Source organism: Scophthalmus maximus, chromosome 14, assembly GCF_022379125.1.
Source record: "Scophthalmus maximus strain ysfricsl-2021 chromosome 14, ASM2237912v1, whole genome shotgun sequence".
NCBI lineage: Eukaryota > Metazoa > Chordata > Actinopteri > Pleuronectiformes > Scophthalmidae > Scophthalmus > Scophthalmus maximus.
The window spans coordinates 10287813-10306756 of NC_061528.1; the positions used below are offsets into that span (position 1 = coordinate 10287813).

The following is an 18944-nucleotide window of genomic DNA, read 5'->3' on the forward strand; positions in this document are numbered from 1 at the left end:
TATATATATATATATATATATATATATATACAGTTAACAGTGCATATTAATAAACCAGGAGAAAAAATTTCCAAAATGTTAAATACATAGTAGGCAGGAATGAAATGACTGATTTTCTCAATCAAGAAATAATACGCAGTGTACTCGATGTTTCTATATTTATTTTGAAACATCATGTAATGTACAGAATAAAGCCCAACACACACCATAATCTCTAATATGAAAACCTCTAATCCTCTTAATCTTTACTGAGGCATAAGCATCCAGTATGTCGTTCAGTTTTCCTCCAGTCCCTGCAGATATCACAGAGACACTTTCATTCAGATCCAATGAGCATTTAATCAATTACAGAGCAGATATAAACACATAGCTTAAGGTCCTCTGGAGGCTGTAGTCGCAATAAGAGTCTGTTGGCGGTTCATAAATGGTGTGAATTCAGGTGGCCTGAGTGACCGGGCACAGGGGTGGTGGGAGGGTGGAGACAAATCTCTCTTAATTCAGACATTGCCAAAATGCTCATTTGTCTCTAAGTAAGATGAATGAGGCTTGTGGTTGAGTGAGTGGCTGATTGAACGGATTGGGGATGTGAGGAAATTGAGTTGCCTGACCCATCACAGGCCTGACGGGGTGATGTAGAGCAGAGCAAAGAGGGGAGACACGGGTGTAACACCTGCCCCCCAGGAAACAAAAGGCTGTTTGACAATCTGAGTTATCTACCATCATTTGATTATTTATTTTCAGGTGGTCAACGGGATGTGAGGGCCGCTGTGAGAATAATTTAATATTTAATAGGATATATTCAATAGGATAAATATTTATCACCCTCATTGAAAGGCTACAATGTGACTGAATTATATTTTGGTAACACTAACCATCCAAAAACCTTTAACAAACACAATATAGTGTAGTTGTAAGATTTAGCTTTAAAATGTTAAAATCTGAAATGTCTATACTAGAGAAATTACCATTGTTGACAAATCTGTTGCTATAGCTGCTCTCACTTACATTATTATGAATGTATAAATTATATAGGAAATACAATTATCACCCAAAAGGAAGTGAAAACTTCAAGAATTTGATATGTTTACTTTCAGTTTAAGGGCACCCAATATGAATGTATGTTGCTGTGGATTGGTTAAGCTATATCAAGATTAGTAGCTGTTTCTGGGGCTTTCGATCGGATTTTCCTCAGCTAATATTCCTCAGAAAATTCCTCAGCTTATGGGAATTGTAGCTATAAATTTGCCATTTTGTTCAAAGGTGTTCAGTGTACATCTGCTATTGATGGAGATCATGTGATATGATAAAAAGCCCCACAACTGCTATTAAGTGGACATTGTGATGAGATTGCTTTGTTCAACTAATATTTCCCTGCTCAAAAATGAATTTGACAGTTTAAGATCCACAGTATATCATATGTCATTTCAGTTAAAATGCAAATATGCCCTCCATTCAGGACCTGTACCTTTCACTGCAGACCCATCAGACCCGGGATACAACCCGTTCCAACTCCTCTCCTCTGGTAGGAGCCACAGATCACTGTAGGCCCAAACAGCCAGATACATAACAGCTTCTTTCCACAGGCCGTCACTCTGATGAACGGTTACAACAGTCAAACTGTGTCGGAACAATCTCTGTGCAATAAACTGTAACACTGAACATCCACTACACCTACTAATCACAAAATATGTAACTGTAGTTTCATACAGTTAAAAACTTTATGCAAGGTAAACACTGTAAATTAATACATACACATTCTGTCATGTCCTCCTACCTCATGTATATATATATATATAACAAGTGTCTTCTTTTGCATCTTTGCACTCTGAACCATTGCACTAGTGTCTTCCTACAACTTAATTCCTCTCCTTTTATATATATATAACTATATATATTCTTTTCTATATATTTTACATTTGTACATAGTAGCTTAATGTTTATGTTCATCTTCAGCTCTGTCCGCCTTGTTTTGGCTTGTTGTAAATCTATTTGTGAGCACAGGAAACCCGAGTCAAATTCCTTGTATGTTTACATGTGCTTGGCCAAACAAGCTGATTCTCATTCTGATTCTCATTCTGAAAATCTGCCTGAACACGTGCTGATTTTTTCCACGAAACAAACAGCTACATACAACATGCATTTATGTTAAGTCCTTATTCCATGTGAAAATATGTTTTCAAGAGGCTGAACACTAACAAATGGACAGCTCTCAAGCATGAATGATTCATCACTGTTACAAGAAAAACCTCAGGGCAGTGAGCATGTGTTGTGTCTTGAACCTCCAGGTTGTGTGTGGTCAAGTTCACGATGGGATATTTCAGTGGTGGATTACTCTGGCATGTTGATCTTATAGCAGATGACAAAGTATGTGACCCTCTCAAATGACAAGCATTGGCAGCCAGTCACTCACATCCGCTGTCACACAATAACATCAAGGTTGCCAGTGGAGAGTCTGGAGGTTGTACAGTGAGTCAATTGCCCGTGCTGAAAGAATGTTTTAGGTGGGTCAAACCTTTTCAATTCTCAGGTGGTCGACAGGCAACGTGTTGAAGTCGGATCTTGTTTTTTTTCGGATTGCTGGGGTTTTTCTTGACAAGAATGGATATTGTATTTTTCATTTTTCATCTCGCCATTTTAACAGGTAAGTACTTCACTTATGGAAAAACTTGAGACGCTGTGTGTTGGTCGGCTGTGGAAATATGTGCCTTTTACTTAAATTAGCTTTAAGAGTTTCAAGCAAATTGACGTTAGAATAAACTCAAAAAGAAAGTAGTAAACCTTCTCTTTATTATGTATGTTCCATGAAACTGCCACCAGGTCAGTGTCAGATGATCCACTTCAAAAAACAAAACTAACGAGCAAATTTAAATTTGTGCAACCCAGCTCTTTGATTGACAAGGGCATGTGTTCTGTTTTCATTTTGCTTTTCAACCTTTTGCCTGTTTGTGACCACATGAAATCACCTACATAATTATGTTGAGGCGATTCCTTAGTTACACTTAAAGTTGAATGACTTGAGAATCCTTCAACCATTCAAATAACATGTTGCAGTAAAATGACCTACGTTTCAAGGTCAGCTGAAAAATGAAAGAGGATCCTCCTCTGGCTTGTGACGGATATGTCTCAGGAATAGCACGAGAATATCTCTATTAACGCTGCCTTTACAGGGGTACCTTCACATGTTTAAATGCAGTATTGCCAAATTTAGATCCCAAATCCATCACAGAGAATATATATGAACACATTCATACAGTATATGTTACATACACAGGCCTACAGGTTTGTGAACATGTGCTTCAATGCATTTTTTTTTGTGATCATCTTCGCTGTAGCAACCTCAAAAGCATATACATATGCACACGCACAAACATCTTACACCTGCACTATGTCACTATAACATCGTCACATCTATTTTCAGCTCATATTAAATGAACTAAGTAAAAGTATCAGATGTTCTTAAAGGAATATTCTACTTTGGCACAACATAAGTATTTTCCAACACACTGAAGAGGCACCTTGAAGAGTCACACGCACACACCACCAAAAGAGTAAATTCACTATCTAAATGCTGCCAATGACAGAAAAATAACTATAAGTAAACATATATACTCCCTAATCCAGAGTGTCTTGTTTCTTTTAGGTGCTGCCTGGTCTTCCAAAGATGAGACAAAGCTCGTTAAAACTCTCTTCACCGGTTACAATAAGGTTGTCCGTCCTGTCAACCACTTCAAGGACCCGGTGGTTGTCACTGTAGGCCTTCAGCTCATCCAGCTCATCAGTGTGGTGAGGTCTCATGTCACACGCAATCCCACGCTTCCTCCTGCATTAAGATTCACTGTCACATCAACTGTCTAACTACATTTATCTGGCTCCACAGGATGAGGTCAACCAGATCGTAAGCAGCAATGTGAGACTGAAACAGGTTTGATGAATTTATTATTTTTCTTTGAAAAAAAGAAAATCATTCTATTATTATATTTACATTCCAGAGAGCCTCACTAGTGTACTAACTATACTAGATAAGAAAGTGGTGGACAAAAATATATAATCATGCTTCTGGCTTTTCATCCATGCCAAGAAATTAAATCAGTCATTTTATTTGAAATATGGTGGATATACACTTTTAAGACTAGCATCACAAATAAATACTGAATTGGAAACATAAAGAGCAAACTTCAGGACTGACCACAATAATGAGCGTTTACACCAAGTGCATTACACAAATGCAGTCACTTTCGTATTTCATCTCATCCATACTGACTAAAGTAAAAAGCACATATTTTGTTCTATATATTTCTTTTGTTTGTTATCTCTTCAGGGCCATATAGATTATGTTGCTCTGTATATTTAGAGTTTTGTTACAGGCGAGACATATTTGAAATCACAAACAGATGTTCAAACTAAATTACAGATTTAGTAACATTTATAATGGTTAAAGCTATGAGGTGTATTATTCTTCTTTGAGTTCGAAAAGTTCACAGATGAATTTTTTAATTCAATTGTCTCTTTCTGTTATATTCTCTACAAAATATCTCCCTACTTTGAAAATATCGTATCTCAGTCTATATGACGTTTTTCCTTTTATATTGGCTTTTTACTAAAAAAAACAAACATTCATTATGGTTGTCATTATTGACGTACGATCCATTGTTGTGGCTGTTTGTTTTTTCAGCAATGGAAAGATGTGAACTTGCACTGGAACCCAGAGGATTACGGTGGCATCAAAAAGATCAGAGTTCCCTCCACTGACATTTGGCGACCTGATCTGGTTCTGTACAACAAGTATGTCCCCGAGCTATATTTGGTCCATGTCATGTCCCTCTCTTTTTTTCTTAAATCCTTTCATTTTTCATTACACTGAGCTGTACGTGACCTCCAGAAACAATCAGCGCACCTGTCGGTGGTGTTTTGAATCACACTTTCCTGTGCTCTAGTATGGAGCGTGTGAAAGCTCAAATTTCATCTAGCTAAATCTGGCCTCTGCATTGCACCCCCCACCCCCCTGTACCCACACCATATGTTGCATCTTAAACACTGCTGTTTTTCCCTGACAACTGGCTCCACTGCCACAACAACTTGTGCCATCCTGAGCGCTGGTTGGCTGGGTTGCGTGACAGCAGCAGCAACCCATCCTCAGGCACTGATGTCCCCCTACGTTAACATTTAACTTATTGCCTCCCCCCATGCTGATGCTGCCTGTGTTTGTCTGTGCCTGCAGTGCTGACGGTGACTTTGCCATCGTTCACGAGACCAAAGTGCTGCTGGAGTACACTGGAATGATCACGTGGAACCCTCCTGCCATCTTCAAAAGCTACTGTGAAATCATTGTGCTGCATTTCCCCTTTGACCTTCAGAACTGCAGTATGAAGCTGGGCACCTGGACCTATGATGGAAACTTGGTCGTCGTCAATCCTGTAATTCCTATCAGACCCTTGAAGGGAGTAGTTCTACATTTTGGGAAATACACACATTCTCATTATTGCTAATGTAACGCAGATTTCTGTGTCATCATCTATATATTTTTGGAAAACATCCAATAAATGTATATTTCCCAAAATGTAAACTATTCCTTTAACCATACAAATGGTCAAAATCTTTTGAAAAAAGTGTTTAACTTGATGCTTGACTGTAAAAGTATCTCAGCGCAAACGCACCCAAATCATTTTCAACAATCCTTCTTCAGAGCAGTTCAGATGTAGGCTCACAACAAACACAGTGTTCACTGCCCTACATAGGAATCCTTTCAACCCACACATAATTAAGAGAACAAAACCAGCTCAAGAGACCTTATGCAAAACTAAAACAGAGGAAAATATTAAACATCTGTTTAGAATTTACAGCTACATACATACTGCAGGTGACAACCTGATAATGATACAGTACAAATAAAAGCAATTGGAGACTGATGTACATGAAAAATAAAAAAAAGTTTAAGAATATAATCATATAACGACTTAATAAAGACTAAAAAAAACAACCAAAAAAAACCCTTATTAAAACCTTACTAAAACCTTATTCACCCTGTTTACTGCTCCTCTCTACCAGGACAGTGATCGCCCGGATCTGAGTAACTTTATGGAAAGTGGGGAGTGGGTGATGAAGGATTTCCGTGGCTGGAAGCACTGGGTGTACTATGCCTGCTGCCCGGACACGCCTTACCTGGACATCACATACCACTTCCTCATGCTGCGGCTCCCGCTGTACTTCATCGTCAATGTCATCATCCCCTGCATGCTCTTCTCTTTCCTGACTGGCCTCGTCTTCTACCTCCCGACAGACTCTGGTATGTTGATAGGCCTACTCATACATTGTTTCCTTTCACAGGGAAATATGAGACTTAGTCATCAGTCAGTGGTGAAATTATGACATAATCGATGCAGTGTTCACAATGACAGTTTTCCTTTTTTTTAGATAGTGGTCTAAATAATTTGGGCACACTTCAAAAGGTCAAATGTTTAAATATACATTAAAGACAATACATACATTATTAATTACAAAGGGAGAAGGAAGGGGTTAAATTGTCCATCATCCTCCCTCCTAAATCAAATCAACTAATATTTTTATACTTTTTTGTTGTTGTTTTTGTATGGCCTAGTACAGCTCTCTCTCTCTCGTTCTCTCTATATGTCTCTTTGTTGACTATACATGCATTTTCTCCATATTTTTGCAGGATGGCATTAGTTGCATTCACTGCTCATTAATCTCATCAACCCTGAGCCAGTTACCCACACAGGAACTATTTATGTCTGCATTTTCCAGTTCATTAAGATCGACCGCTTTATGTAACGTCTGATGTAACAAGCCACTGAGTGTGTTTTGGCTTAACATTCTCAAGATGTTTACAAGAACTATTGCCCGACTGAAGGGAACCTGCACATCTCAAGCAAGAGTTACATGACAGGACCTCACATTAGCTTAGTTTAACAAAAACAAAAACAGGGAAACAGTGACTAATATCTAAATCAGTTTGTTACATCTCTTTACTATCCATGTTTTCATGATATCAAAATCCAACATGTTGGACAAATCCTTGTCGTTAATGTTGCCAGTCAGTCTCAGTTGTCTCTACGGTGGCTGCTGCAGGAATTGCCCCGCTTCTGTGCACATCTGGCCGTGTTCCCTGTGTGTAGGTCTGCCTCATTACCCAGGGTCCCTCTGTGCTGTCATGTCTGAAAGGCAGGCCTTTGCTTTAATGTATAATACATCACTTGATCCCTGTTTCTGATATGGCTGCTGACAGGATGGTGTAAAGAAGCTTGTGCCAAAAGACACTCTCTCAGGGATAACTGCTCTTACTGAGCAACGGAAACATGTCTTGCATTTTACTTGTGTGAAATGGTGTCAGAATCTGTTTACTTCTTCTATTGTTGGTCATGAGCGGGGAAAGCGGCCTCTCAATCTTTAAATTGTATTCGCTTGTATGGGTGAATTGTATTGTGTTGTTGTGTAAACATAAGAGTAAAAGTATGTATTATATGTATTGGACTCATAGAAAACATGTTCATACAAACAGCTCTCCCCTGTGGCGATGTGATAAGATTGCATGTATCAGTAGCCAGCATGCTGTTTAATGTGGCTGTTCCTTATTTTCAAAATGTTATTTCAAGCACAGACATCTTAAAGAAACACACAGAATGTGTTATTGTACGTGGAAATGTTACTTAAACTTCATCTTTTCAGTGTCTGAGACCTAAGCTGTTCAAATAAATGTAAAATGTTCAATTAAAATGCTTTGTTGTGTCTCCCAGGTGAGAAGATGACTCTCAGCATCTCTGTCTTGCTGTCTCTGACTGTGTTCCTGCTGGTCATCGTGGAGCTGATCCCCTCCACCTCCAGCGCAGTGCCGCTCATTGGGAAGTACATGCTCTTCACCATGGTCTTTGTCATTGCCTCCATCATCATCACTGTCATTGTCATCAACACCCACCACCGCTCCCCGAGCACTCACACAATGCCAGATTGGGTCCGCAAGGTGAGGACAGGAGCGGAGGGGAACAGAGTGATGACTTATGATTTTGATTGTGACGCTGAAAGGTGTAAAGGACAGAAAATTACATTAGTATAAATAAATAAATGGAGAAGTAGATAATTAAATAGATTAATAAATGACAAAATAAATATAGTTTGTGATGAAATAGGCTATTCCTGTTCCCTACATTTATTTATTAATTTATACTTATGTCATTTTCTGTCCTTCATAGAAAGACTTGAATGAATCCTTCACATTTCCAAGCTTTAGAAAACTATCCTAAACCTTTCCATCCTCTGCATTATATTGCCATCTAGTGGTACAAAGACAGAATATCTTCTTATTTAATTTTTATGCTGATGCTGAATACTCCCTGACAGTGACACAGTGTTTATCCTTTATCTTTTTCTGCCAGGTTTTTATTGAGACCATTCCCAACATCATGTTCTTTTCAACAATGAAGCGGCCTGGAAAAGAAAAACAGATTAAAAGCGTCTATGGTGCAGATATGGACATCTCGGACATCTCGGGCAACCAGGCTTCTGCTGTTCCCTACCAGTCACCCATCACAAAGAATCCGGATGTCCGCAGTGCAATTGAAGGGGTCAAGTACATCGCAGAAACCATGAAGTCAGATGAGGAATCCAACAATGTAAATTGCCACACATAAACTGTAAATATGGTTCATTGATGAGTCTTGATTTTGTGTGTATGACATGTTGTCACTTTTTTTCCCCAGGCTGCTGAAGAGTGGAAGTTTGTGGCCATGGTGTTGGATCATATTCTGCTGTGTGTCTTCATGGCCGTGTGTCTCATCGGCACATTAGGAGTGTTCGCAGGGCGTCTAATAGAGCTGAGCATGCTCTAGAGGCCTGTGCTTCATGTTTAACTTCACAGATGACCAGTTCTGTTGCGCAATGTGAAAACTGTTGCTAAAGCTGCAGTCTGGGGCTAACACACTGTGGAAGAACTCCCTGTTTGCTTTTTGGTGTTTGAGGTGTTTTTTTGATATTTGTACAAAAGCATGTTGTATACAATGTATTTAAGCACATTTTTTTGTAAGAGCAGTGTTGTTTTTCTTTTTTTCCAGAGAATATGTATATATGTGTGCAATTTACATGCTTATACAGTATGCAGTATATTGATTTCTCTGTGGGTTTATCACCATATATGACTACACAGTTAAATGATGTAATGTGAAGATATTGACTACTGCTAAAATAATTGAACAAATAAAACACGAGTGGTCAAAATAAACTCACCTCTTTGTTTATCTTTATTCAACACTACCAACACACAAACGGATATCTTTCAGCTGCCAAGCTTAAATAATTATTTAAGTTTGCATAAAAATAGCATGAAACTATAATAAAAAAAGTATATTTATAAAATAATTACAACAAACACAAAATTATTTTAACCTGAAGTGGTTAAGCACACAAATCTGGATACTAAATGTAAAGCCTCAGTGGGCCTCTTCCCAGTTTTACACATCCATGGTCACATGCACCTCTAGTGGTTATTATGGTGTGAGGGCCTTCCCCTTTTTCAACGACTCCTCTCGCTTTACATGCCCCTGTGTAGTTAGTAAAAACTGTTTCTTTTGGTGGCATCCCTTCAGGACTCAATGAATCAAAAATCTTCTACTGTATATAAACACTGCTGTGTCTAGTTATATGTGTTTGTTATGTCTTTCCCCCCAAAAATCACTTCTCGGTCAAATTCAAAATGATTACAACAGAGTAAGGTCAAATTGACCTTTGGAGGGTCTGACACCCCCTTTGTCCTCTTTGACAAGGGAAAACTCAAGGTTCTAAAAAAAAGGACAGATGCCATGCAGAATAGAGCAACAACGTAGATTAAGAAAATGGACAATTAACAGGACAGCATTACAGACCAAAGCAAATATTAATGACCATGTCATTAATGTCACCATGTCATTTTGTTTATTTGAGGTATTTAACATTATTACTTTTGTTATTGAATTGTAACACACCTTGAGCTTCGCTTTTGATCACTCGACATTTGTTTACTAATAAAGCTTATTGAAATTGAAATACAAAATTGAGAGACCCGGGGTATTTGAAGAAGGCTATTTGAGGATATGTTCGTACATGGTGAAGGTTAAAAAAATAAAAAAAATAGACGCACTTGTTTTGTTGTCGGTGTCAGACAGAGGTGGGACCTACGGGTGGGACGGGACGGGACGGTTAGCCCCGCCCCCTCCCCTCCGAGCTCAAAGACGTGATTGGCGAAGTTGTGTTGACAATTCGCGGATTATGAAAGTTGCGTGTTGAGCAACGACATTTGAGTGGGTGCGTGCTGCGAGGAGCTTCGTGACAGCGGGCCGTCCCAGGGGGTCTGAGCTCCGTGTGGTGTGTGTCGACGACACGCCGGGTGGTCGTTCGGCTTACCGTTAGCATGCAGGCTAACCACGCTTAGCTTCCCCTTCCCCGCCAGCAGCCGCCGCGGAGCGAGAGGTGAGAGCAGTCCCTCCTAACAACTCTTGCCGGGGAGTCGCTTCGGTCACGTAATGATGTCGCGGTTCACTAACCGTTATCTGTTTACCTTTGAACCCGCTCTGTTGGCGGATGTAACACTTCCAACACACGCGACTCTCTCCGGCTCCACCTGTAACCTGCGTGTCGTCATCCAGAACCGAGCGGCGACGACCATGACATCGCCGTGAACCGGGCACCGGAGGGAGGATCGGCGCGATGCAGGCGCCGGGCGGAAGCGCCGGGGGCCCCCGCTTCTCACCGGAGCCCTCGGCCCTCTTCTCCTCCTCCACCACCACCACCATGTCCATCGACAAGCTCTTCCCGGCGCTGCTGGAGTGCTTCGGGATCATCCTGTGCGGCTACATCGCGGGCAGGACGAACACCATCACCTCCACGCAGGCCAAGGGGCTGGGCAGCTTCGTGTCCAAGTTCGCCCTGCCGGCGCTGCTCTTCAAGAACATGGTGCTGCTGGACTTCGGCGGCGTCGCCTGGCCGTTTCTGTGGAGCGTGCTCGTCGCCAAAGTGGCCGTCTTCGTCGTGGTGTGCGTCCTCGCCCTGGTCGTGGCCAGTCCCGAGAGTCGCTTCAGCAAGGCCGGGCTCTTCTCCATATTCGCCACGCAGAGCAACGACTTCGCTCTGGGGTTCCCCATAGGTGAGTGTGAGGATGCCTCTGAAGCCTGCCGCCCCACACCGCCCCTTCATTCGCTGCTGCGGCTGTCAATCATGGCCACTCAGTGGCCCGTTCGTCCACCAAAACAGAAGTTGAAATTATCAGTTTGTCACACTGTCAACTTCTTTAGTGTACCACACTGGATATCAGTGTTGTCAGGGTTCACCACAGCTTTGCAAACCAAATGTTTCTGAACCAGGGCAGATTGTAAACAACCCTCCCAGGCGGAGTCCTTATCTCGTGCTCACACTCAAGGCCCTGTATGAATCAAAGTGTACCTATGATCACGCTCACACTCCCTTACCTGCATATCCTTTGTCCACTGTTGACATTTACAATTCCAAGTATATTTGCTTTGACCCCCAGGGTCTAAAACTTCAGAAAGAAATTCTCTCTTGCTGGAGTCTCCTCTGAGTCTGGCCTTTTGGAGTGGCTGCACTTTTAAAAAATGTATCAATATTGCAGACCTTGAGGGCATCTCTTCCTGTGAGACTTGCTGTACACTGGCTTGGTATTTTTTATGGCGGTGTTTATAAAGGCAACTATGATGCAATCAATAATTGTCTCTTCAAAGGTGTGATTATAGCCTGCAAAATGATTCTTCATGAAGAATGTTTTTTGTCTCTTGGCTCTCTTGATTGTAGCAATTTACTGAACATACTGTCTTCATCTTTTTTCCTCAGTTGAAGCCCTCTACCAGAGCACATACCCTCAGTACCTGCAGTACATCTACCTGGTCGCCCCCGTGTCCCTGATGCTTCTCAATCCCATCGGCTTTGCCTTCTGTGAGATCCAGAAGTGGAAGGATCAGGGAAACCACCAGCAGAGCAAACTTCTCAGAGTGGGACTTGTAGCTTTGCAGGTCTTAAAGAATCCCATCGTGTTTATGGTTGTCATCGGCATTGCCGCCCACTTTGCCCTGCAACAGACAATTCCTGCCTTCATGGCGGGCTTTGTGGACGGCTTGGCCAACTCTTTCGGGGGAGCAGCTTTGTTCTACTTGGGTCTGTCCATGGTGGGCCAGTTGGGAAAACTGACCAGATCCACAGTTGTCACCCTGATATTACTCACTACTGCGAAATTGTGAGTGTAAAACACTTATGTTCCTCACTTCCACATCTGATTCATCCTGGAGATGACTTTTTGTGTCATCTGATGACCTTGCATTTTTTATAATGAGACATGCTGCGGGAGTGTGGAGAGAATCAGCAGGTTAGAGCTTTGTAAATTGCTCCCATGATGCCAATGGTTTAGATGACTCAGACCTTTCTCAGACCTCAAGCCTTTTACCAAATGGATGACACGTTAACAGGTCTCAGGAGCGTGTGGCACAATAATAGCTGGTGTATATAAATATTTAATCAGCATTGCATTTCACAGCGCTGTGTTAACTAACCCCTCAACTAATGGTACATGACACCAGTCTTTTGATTTGACTTGCAGGTTACTAATGCCCCTGCTTTGTAAGGGCATGGTGGATCTGTTGGACAACAGTAACACCAGCTCCTTGAACCAATCAAGTCTCTCCAATTATGCCTTTCTCTACGGAGTGTTTCCCACTGCACCAAGCGTGGCCATCTATGCTGTCTATTATAATGCTGAGCTAGAAGTTGTAAGTTGTTTTTGTTTTTAAAAATCCACCCACCAACCTTCTTTGTGCCATTCACATACTGTACCTTAATGTTTTTTTCCTCCATAACTCACTGTACATATATATTGTTTTACTCTCCTTCTGAACAGGTCACCTCTGGGATGGTGATCAGCACTTTTCTCTCGGCTCCGATAATGTATGTTTCTGCCTGGTTGCTCACAATGCGTTGGATGGATCCTCAGCTGCTGATGAATGCACTGCAGAATGTCAGCTTTAACATAAGCATAGTGAGCTTAGTTTTACTGGTGAGTCACAACAGTCACTTCATTGAGACATGTATGGGCCTGTTGTTGGATAAGCTTTTATAACTGACGTTCTTACGTTTATGTTGTTTTGTTTTATCTCAGGATGTGGAAACTGAAGAAAGACTTCAGTCAAAATAGCATTTGTCAGGGTGCTTCACCTCAATAACTAAAAGCAGTTTGGCCTGCCATGATATAAGTCAGCTACAATAGTTTCCAGAACAAGGCAGAATTCCCTAATGATAGTTTATAATGTTGTGTCATTTTTGAAGTAAAAGGAAAATACAAGAACATGGCCTCCTGTTACATTAAATAGCTCTATCAGGTGGTTTGAGCAAATACTCTTCTGACATAGACATACTTCCTCATTCATTCTCACTTTCTGTGTATATTTTAAGGAACATGTTCAGTGCAGAAGTGAAACATTTCCTTTTTTTTATTCTGCAGTATCTTGTACTCCTTGTTCTTGTTGTTCATTCTGTTGAATAATTCAGCCGATCCTTTGCTTTCTAATTATACAACCAGCCAACAATATTAGCTGTATTTAATGTCTTTGCGTCAGTAAACTTGAATCATTTGACATCCATGTGTTTTCTCTGACAGGTGTGGACAATTGCTGTCATGTTTTTAAGCAAGAAATTCCAGAGGCTACCTCATGTGTTCACTGTCAACCTTTTCTTGGCACAGGTGAGCTCACTCTTGTATAGTCTCTACACTGGTTTTATTTGCAACTAGTTAAGCTGACTAGATAAATCTAGCAGCATGTTCAGTTCAGTTAATACAAATATTTGCTTTGTGCATCGTCTAGCTTCTAACTTGTATTGGAATGATCCTGTGGAACTTTGTGGTGAAGGGGAACAACTTCATTGGCCAGGTCCTGACTTTCACATTGTTATGTACCTCCCTCTACAGTACCTATGTGTGGCCAGGTATACACATATCCACTCACATTGAACTGTGTTATGTTATTTACATTTTTTCAAATATATGTTTAGAATACTTTGAATTAAATTTGATTGCTTCATTCTCATGTTGTCATTTTTAGGTTTAATAGCACTTTCACTAGTTCTCGTGAGAAGATCTGAGGATCTGAAAGTGTCAGCAGGTGTGCTGGTTATTGTAGGCTGGGGGTGAGTAACTTTAACGAAGAATTAACACAGAAACGAAAGCAAACCTGTTTGTCTGCTCCTAAAAAAGGTAGGGCGTCCCTGCCCTAATGTAAAATTCAGGTGTTAACATGTATATACTTGAGTAAATACTGCGTAAAGGGGCCCTGTCCCCTTAGTTGATTGTAAATAATACTCTCACACCCACTCAGACAGAAACATTATAACTCTACACAATAGTCCGCCCTACACTCAATATTGTCACACATTGCCCATCATATTTATTTAGTTATTTATCCAAATTGAATTTACCATCAGTTTTTATTTTTGTTAGTTTGCATCTTATGCCTCACTGTCATTGTTGTAGCCCACCCTATATGTTTCTCACCAAACCTTTAAATGTGTCTCTTCTCACAAAAAAAATGGATGTAAATGATCAAACACAAATTCCTGCTAATGTAATCTACAATTCAGTGTCACTTACCATGTCTATGTGTTACATTTTTATAAATGTCAGTGATTTTATTGCACATTTTGTCTTCATATCAACAGGATCCCAGCCTCAGTAACTGCTGTGTTGCTCATTTCTGGGGAAAAAATGCCTGACACGATTGACTCATCATTCTTTTATGGCAAACCACAGGTAAAGACATAAATTGATGAATGAATGAATTTTTTTTCTTCCTGCTGTTAAGGATCTCTGTGGGAATTCCTTAAAACTCTAAATGCTGTATTTGTGCAAATCAACAGATAATCTGCACCGTAGTCGTAGCCGCCCTGAGCATACTGCTCGGAGGAGGCTCGCTTGTGTGTCTCAGGAGAGGAAGCTGGGCCCAGAATGACCAACTCCTAGAGGGAAACTCTTCACTTGGTACTGCAGAGGATCTTGTGACAGAAGTTGAACCAGAAAACCCGACTCTCTTTGAGCCGGTCGCCCCATCTGCAGATTTCAACAGAGGTACTTTCAATTATGATTCTCCCCGTCATGGGTTCGTGGCCATGTTTTGGTTCATACCTTGTTTTTTGGGGGAATGGGAGATCGAAATTGTTCCTGCACTGCTGAATTGAATCTATCGGGGGAGGCAGGCATCTGGTTTCTGCTTCTGGTGTGAACTGAGATAGAATTGTAATAATATAGTCAGTTTCACTTTTGTCACTTTGTTATCAGTATGCCTCATATGTGACTGTGCACCGCCCCAGCCCATGCCTGACATGATCATCAGCACAAACATGAACAACACACCCACCACTCTCACAGGTACTGTATTGTTAAGAAAATGACATGCATTTGACTCCTTATCAACACACAACCAGCATAATCCTTTATCCTCAGTTTGAAGAATATGCGGCTTTTCTCTAAACTTCAGTGTGATTCAGTATTTTAAATCTCTGTTCTGCTGCCCCCCGCAGGTCAGTGTGAGACCATGTGCGAGTCAACCGACTGCCTGCTTGTCCAAGTAGAAGAGCTCCAGCAGGTCGCAGATAGACAAGTGGCCCGTCATGTGCTCTTGTGTCTGCTTCTGACTGTCAGCTTGCTTGCTGTGAGTAAACCACCACCTTTCACTACTACACATGGAGATGGCCTTTCTGTCCGCATCATTATATTTAGTGCGTCACAAGCCAAATCAGGCAAATGGCTGAGCCGTGTAATTTCTACTCCCTGTCAGTATTGGAAGAAGACTTCAGCAATGCCCACAGAAAAAAAGACTAAATATTAAATGATACTAAATAGAAATATTGTTAAATCTTGCAGCATGTGGTTTTGTGTTTTTTATGAATCTTAAAAATGTTGACAAAATGTACCCATTCTTGTTGTGACAGAACTTGTGCAGCTGCCTGTGGTTACTGTTTAACCATGTTCCTGGTCGACTCTACTTGGAGCTGCAGTTCTTTTGTGCTGTGGCCAACTATGGACAGGTAAGGCTCCAAATAATGTAGCACCGACAAGGTTGTGTGTGTGTGTGTTGTTACAATGTACCAGTGTCCTGACATGTTTTCTGTTACCAGGGTTTTCTCTCCTTCGCGCTGTTCGGGTTGGACAAGCATTTGATTATTTTACCGTTTAAAAAGAGGTAATGAACGTTTATGTTATGAAACTCTGACGCCCTTAAACACATTTGAAGGTTTTTCACAAAACATTGAGTATGCACTTTCTGTGTTTACACTACATGTGTGTAGACTATACTATACAATGTAGTACATGTGTATACACGCATTTAAATTTTGTTTCTGTAAATATTCAGGTTATACAATCTGTGGTATGGAAAGAAGCAAGAGGAGCCGCTGCAGAGTGATTTACCCGAGGAAATCAGGATCACCTGCACCAAGTTCACCAAGTATCACAAGGACCAGTGTGTTCACGATATTGTTAAAAAGAGAAGGTGAGAGCACACAGTCGTACTCAGTGCAACTTTTCGATGAGGGATTGCCTTGAGTAAACATCTTCCCTGGCATGTGTAGAATCATTCACAAACCACAATACTTAAAAAAACAAAAAACAAAACGTCTGCTCCTTCCTTTTCCTCTTGTGGTTACTTTCAGGTGTGGGAAGAGGGCTACGGTGGACTGTTTTCTTGGCTCTGAACTCGTGGAATGGCTTCAGCGGGTTGGCTTGGCTCAGGACCGCGGTGAGGCAGCACTGTATGGGAAGCAGTTACAGCAGGGTGGTGTGCTCCAGCACATCAGGCAGGAGTACGACTTCCAAGACAGTCGCCTCCATTACTGCTTCATGGCCTAAGACACAAAATCCCAAATACAAATACATCCTTGGTGTGGAGGAACGACATTGTCCACACCCTGTGCAGCATGTCACTACAGAATGCGCTGTGCAAACAGGCCAAGGCCCTATGCTTTACCTGGAGTCAGTCTTAGAGGGAATTACATGTTAATGCTTCCATGTGCAGGATTTAGCGGCATCTAGCAGTGACGTTGCAGACCGCAACCAACTGAGAACCCCTCAGTCCTCACCCTCCTCTTCCTCTTCCATGTCTGCAGGTGAACCTAAGGAGGCTTTCAGATGATGTAAAATCATGAAAGGCCCTCTGTAGAGCCAGAGTTCGGTTTGTCCGTTGGGCTGTTGTAGAAACATGGCAGTGCAACATGGCGGACTCCGGGGAAGAAAACCTGTTGATATAAAGTGCTTAGTCTAAGCTAACAAAAATGCGACAAGTTTTATTTTCAGGTGATTGTTCACCAATGAAAACATAAATTTTCTATATAATATTTCATTTCCGCCAATAGATTTCCCTAAATCCTTAACACTGGACCTTTTAAAAAATTTTTTTTAACTGCCTTGGGTCTTAGTTTTTAGGTTTTACATGTCACTTTCCACACTTTAGGTTAATTTGTGAGATATAGAATTGCGGCACCATTGTTACAATCAATCACTGCAGATACGTGTGCCATCAGTTGATCATATAGAGATGAGATTTGCCATAAAATCAAAAAAAAATTTAGAGGTGAAGAGGGAGTAAGAAGTGCACTGGAGTTTAATGAGGAAGTCTTCAAATTCTCACAAATGGTTAGAACAGACGAACAGATGTTTTTATGACCTCACAATTTAAGACCTGCCAGTTTCTCTTGCAAGTAAACATGGTTCAATGATAGTTCATTTACACGTCTGTGTTCCTGATTGACCCTTGAAGTGACATCGCTGCAGACTTTAATCTGCAATGAAGCCGTCCAGTAAAATATTAACATAACTGACAGGACTACAAAAAAACAAATTACAAATAAGACTGAAGGTGTTTGCTTTTAACGAGCATATTCTACAGGCATTTTTCTAATCCTTCGGGGTGTTACACAAGTTGCATAATTTTTTATGCAGTAAATACATGCACTGGAACGTTCAGTAGTTTTCATTTTATGAGAGCCCCTATGAGAGCAATAATCCACAAAGAGTTGCCCGTAGACACCAAATCAGAGGTGCAGGCAAAAGCTCCCACTCATCCACTGAAGGCATTGTTTGTTGTATTGAGACACCTCTGATTGTATTTTCACTTTTCTACCAAAGCTGCTTGCCAAAGGACAAAAAGGGAAGATGTGGTTAAATCTTTATGCAATTTTATTGTTTTTTTCTGCTCAGTTTAATTTATAATTGAGTTTGTTTCACCAGTTAGTTAACTGGTAATGTAGCATTAAGCACAACTATTGTGGCTTTGCTTACCTGCAGCTTAAATGTGACCTGATGCTTATGTAAAACAGTGACATTGCTTTACTGTGTGAACAGTGCATACAATTCCAACAATCAATCAGCCAGTTTAAAGAAAATAGATAATCAATATCAATATATCTCCACGGCCTTGTTATAATTGATACATTTTTTCATGACAACAACCTCAAAACAGCCTTTTGAAAAGTGCTGACTATATTTGTATTGAGCTTGACTTTGAAAAACAGCAACTTCATTTGCTCCCCCAACTTAAACCTTATGAACTTGGGAAACTCTTTTAAGTTATTCAGACAAAAGCTGCCGTTATTCAACATTTCTCTCTAACAAAGAGCTTTTATTTTTTAATTGCTAAAAATTTGTGTTTATTACAAGGAAATCTCTTGAGTTTGTAATAAACTTTGTTATTATTGTCTTTTAGATGAAAACATATTTATTTCACTGTTTGCACAAAGTTTCTGTCAAAGGCTGCATATTTACTAGTTTGATTTGTTTAAAAATAAAATTTACAACTGAACCATAAAATCGTGTATTGCATGATGAATATGTACTGCCCAAGTATCCTGGTCTGCTGATTATCCCAGACTCCCCGTACAATGGTGCTATTTTATTGTGACGTTTGTATTTGTACTTGACT

General features: G+C 40.6%; 2 protein-coding genes across 2 annotated transcripts; both read left to right on the plus strand.

Moving 5' to 3' along the window:
• The first annotated feature begins 2301 nt into the window (after positions 1-2301).
• On the plus strand, positions 2302-9226 carry LOC118320429 (acetylcholine receptor subunit alpha). The gene is made up of 9 exons (XM_035651233.2): positions 2302-2641; positions 3641-3783; positions 3878-3922; positions 4673-4782; positions 5219-5414; positions 6046-6283; positions 7749-7972; positions 8385-8621; positions 8709-9226. Exons 1-9 carry the CDS (start codon positions 2599-2601, stop codon positions 8835-8837), a joined length of 1365 nt encoding a protein of 454 aa, XP_035507126.1. The 5' UTR covers positions 2302-2598; the 3' UTR covers positions 8838-9226.
• Positions 9227-10158: 932 nt separating this feature from the next.
• On the plus strand, positions 10159-18832 carry gpr155a (G protein-coupled receptor 155a). Its single transcript, XM_035651231.2, has 16 exons — positions 10159-10449; positions 10626-11122; positions 11824-12223; positions 12584-12752; positions 12881-13036; positions 13637-13720; positions 13842-13962; positions 14079-14163; positions 14692-14782; positions 14890-15097; positions 15308-15397; positions 15550-15680; positions 15961-16056; positions 16147-16211; positions 16383-16520; positions 16681-18832. Exons 2-16 carry the CDS (start codon positions 10687-10689, stop codon positions 16874-16876), a joined length of 2466 nt encoding a protein of 821 aa, XP_035507124.1. The 5' UTR covers positions 10159-10449; positions 10626-10686; the 3' UTR covers positions 16877-18832.
• Positions 18833-18944: the final 112 nt, after the last annotated feature.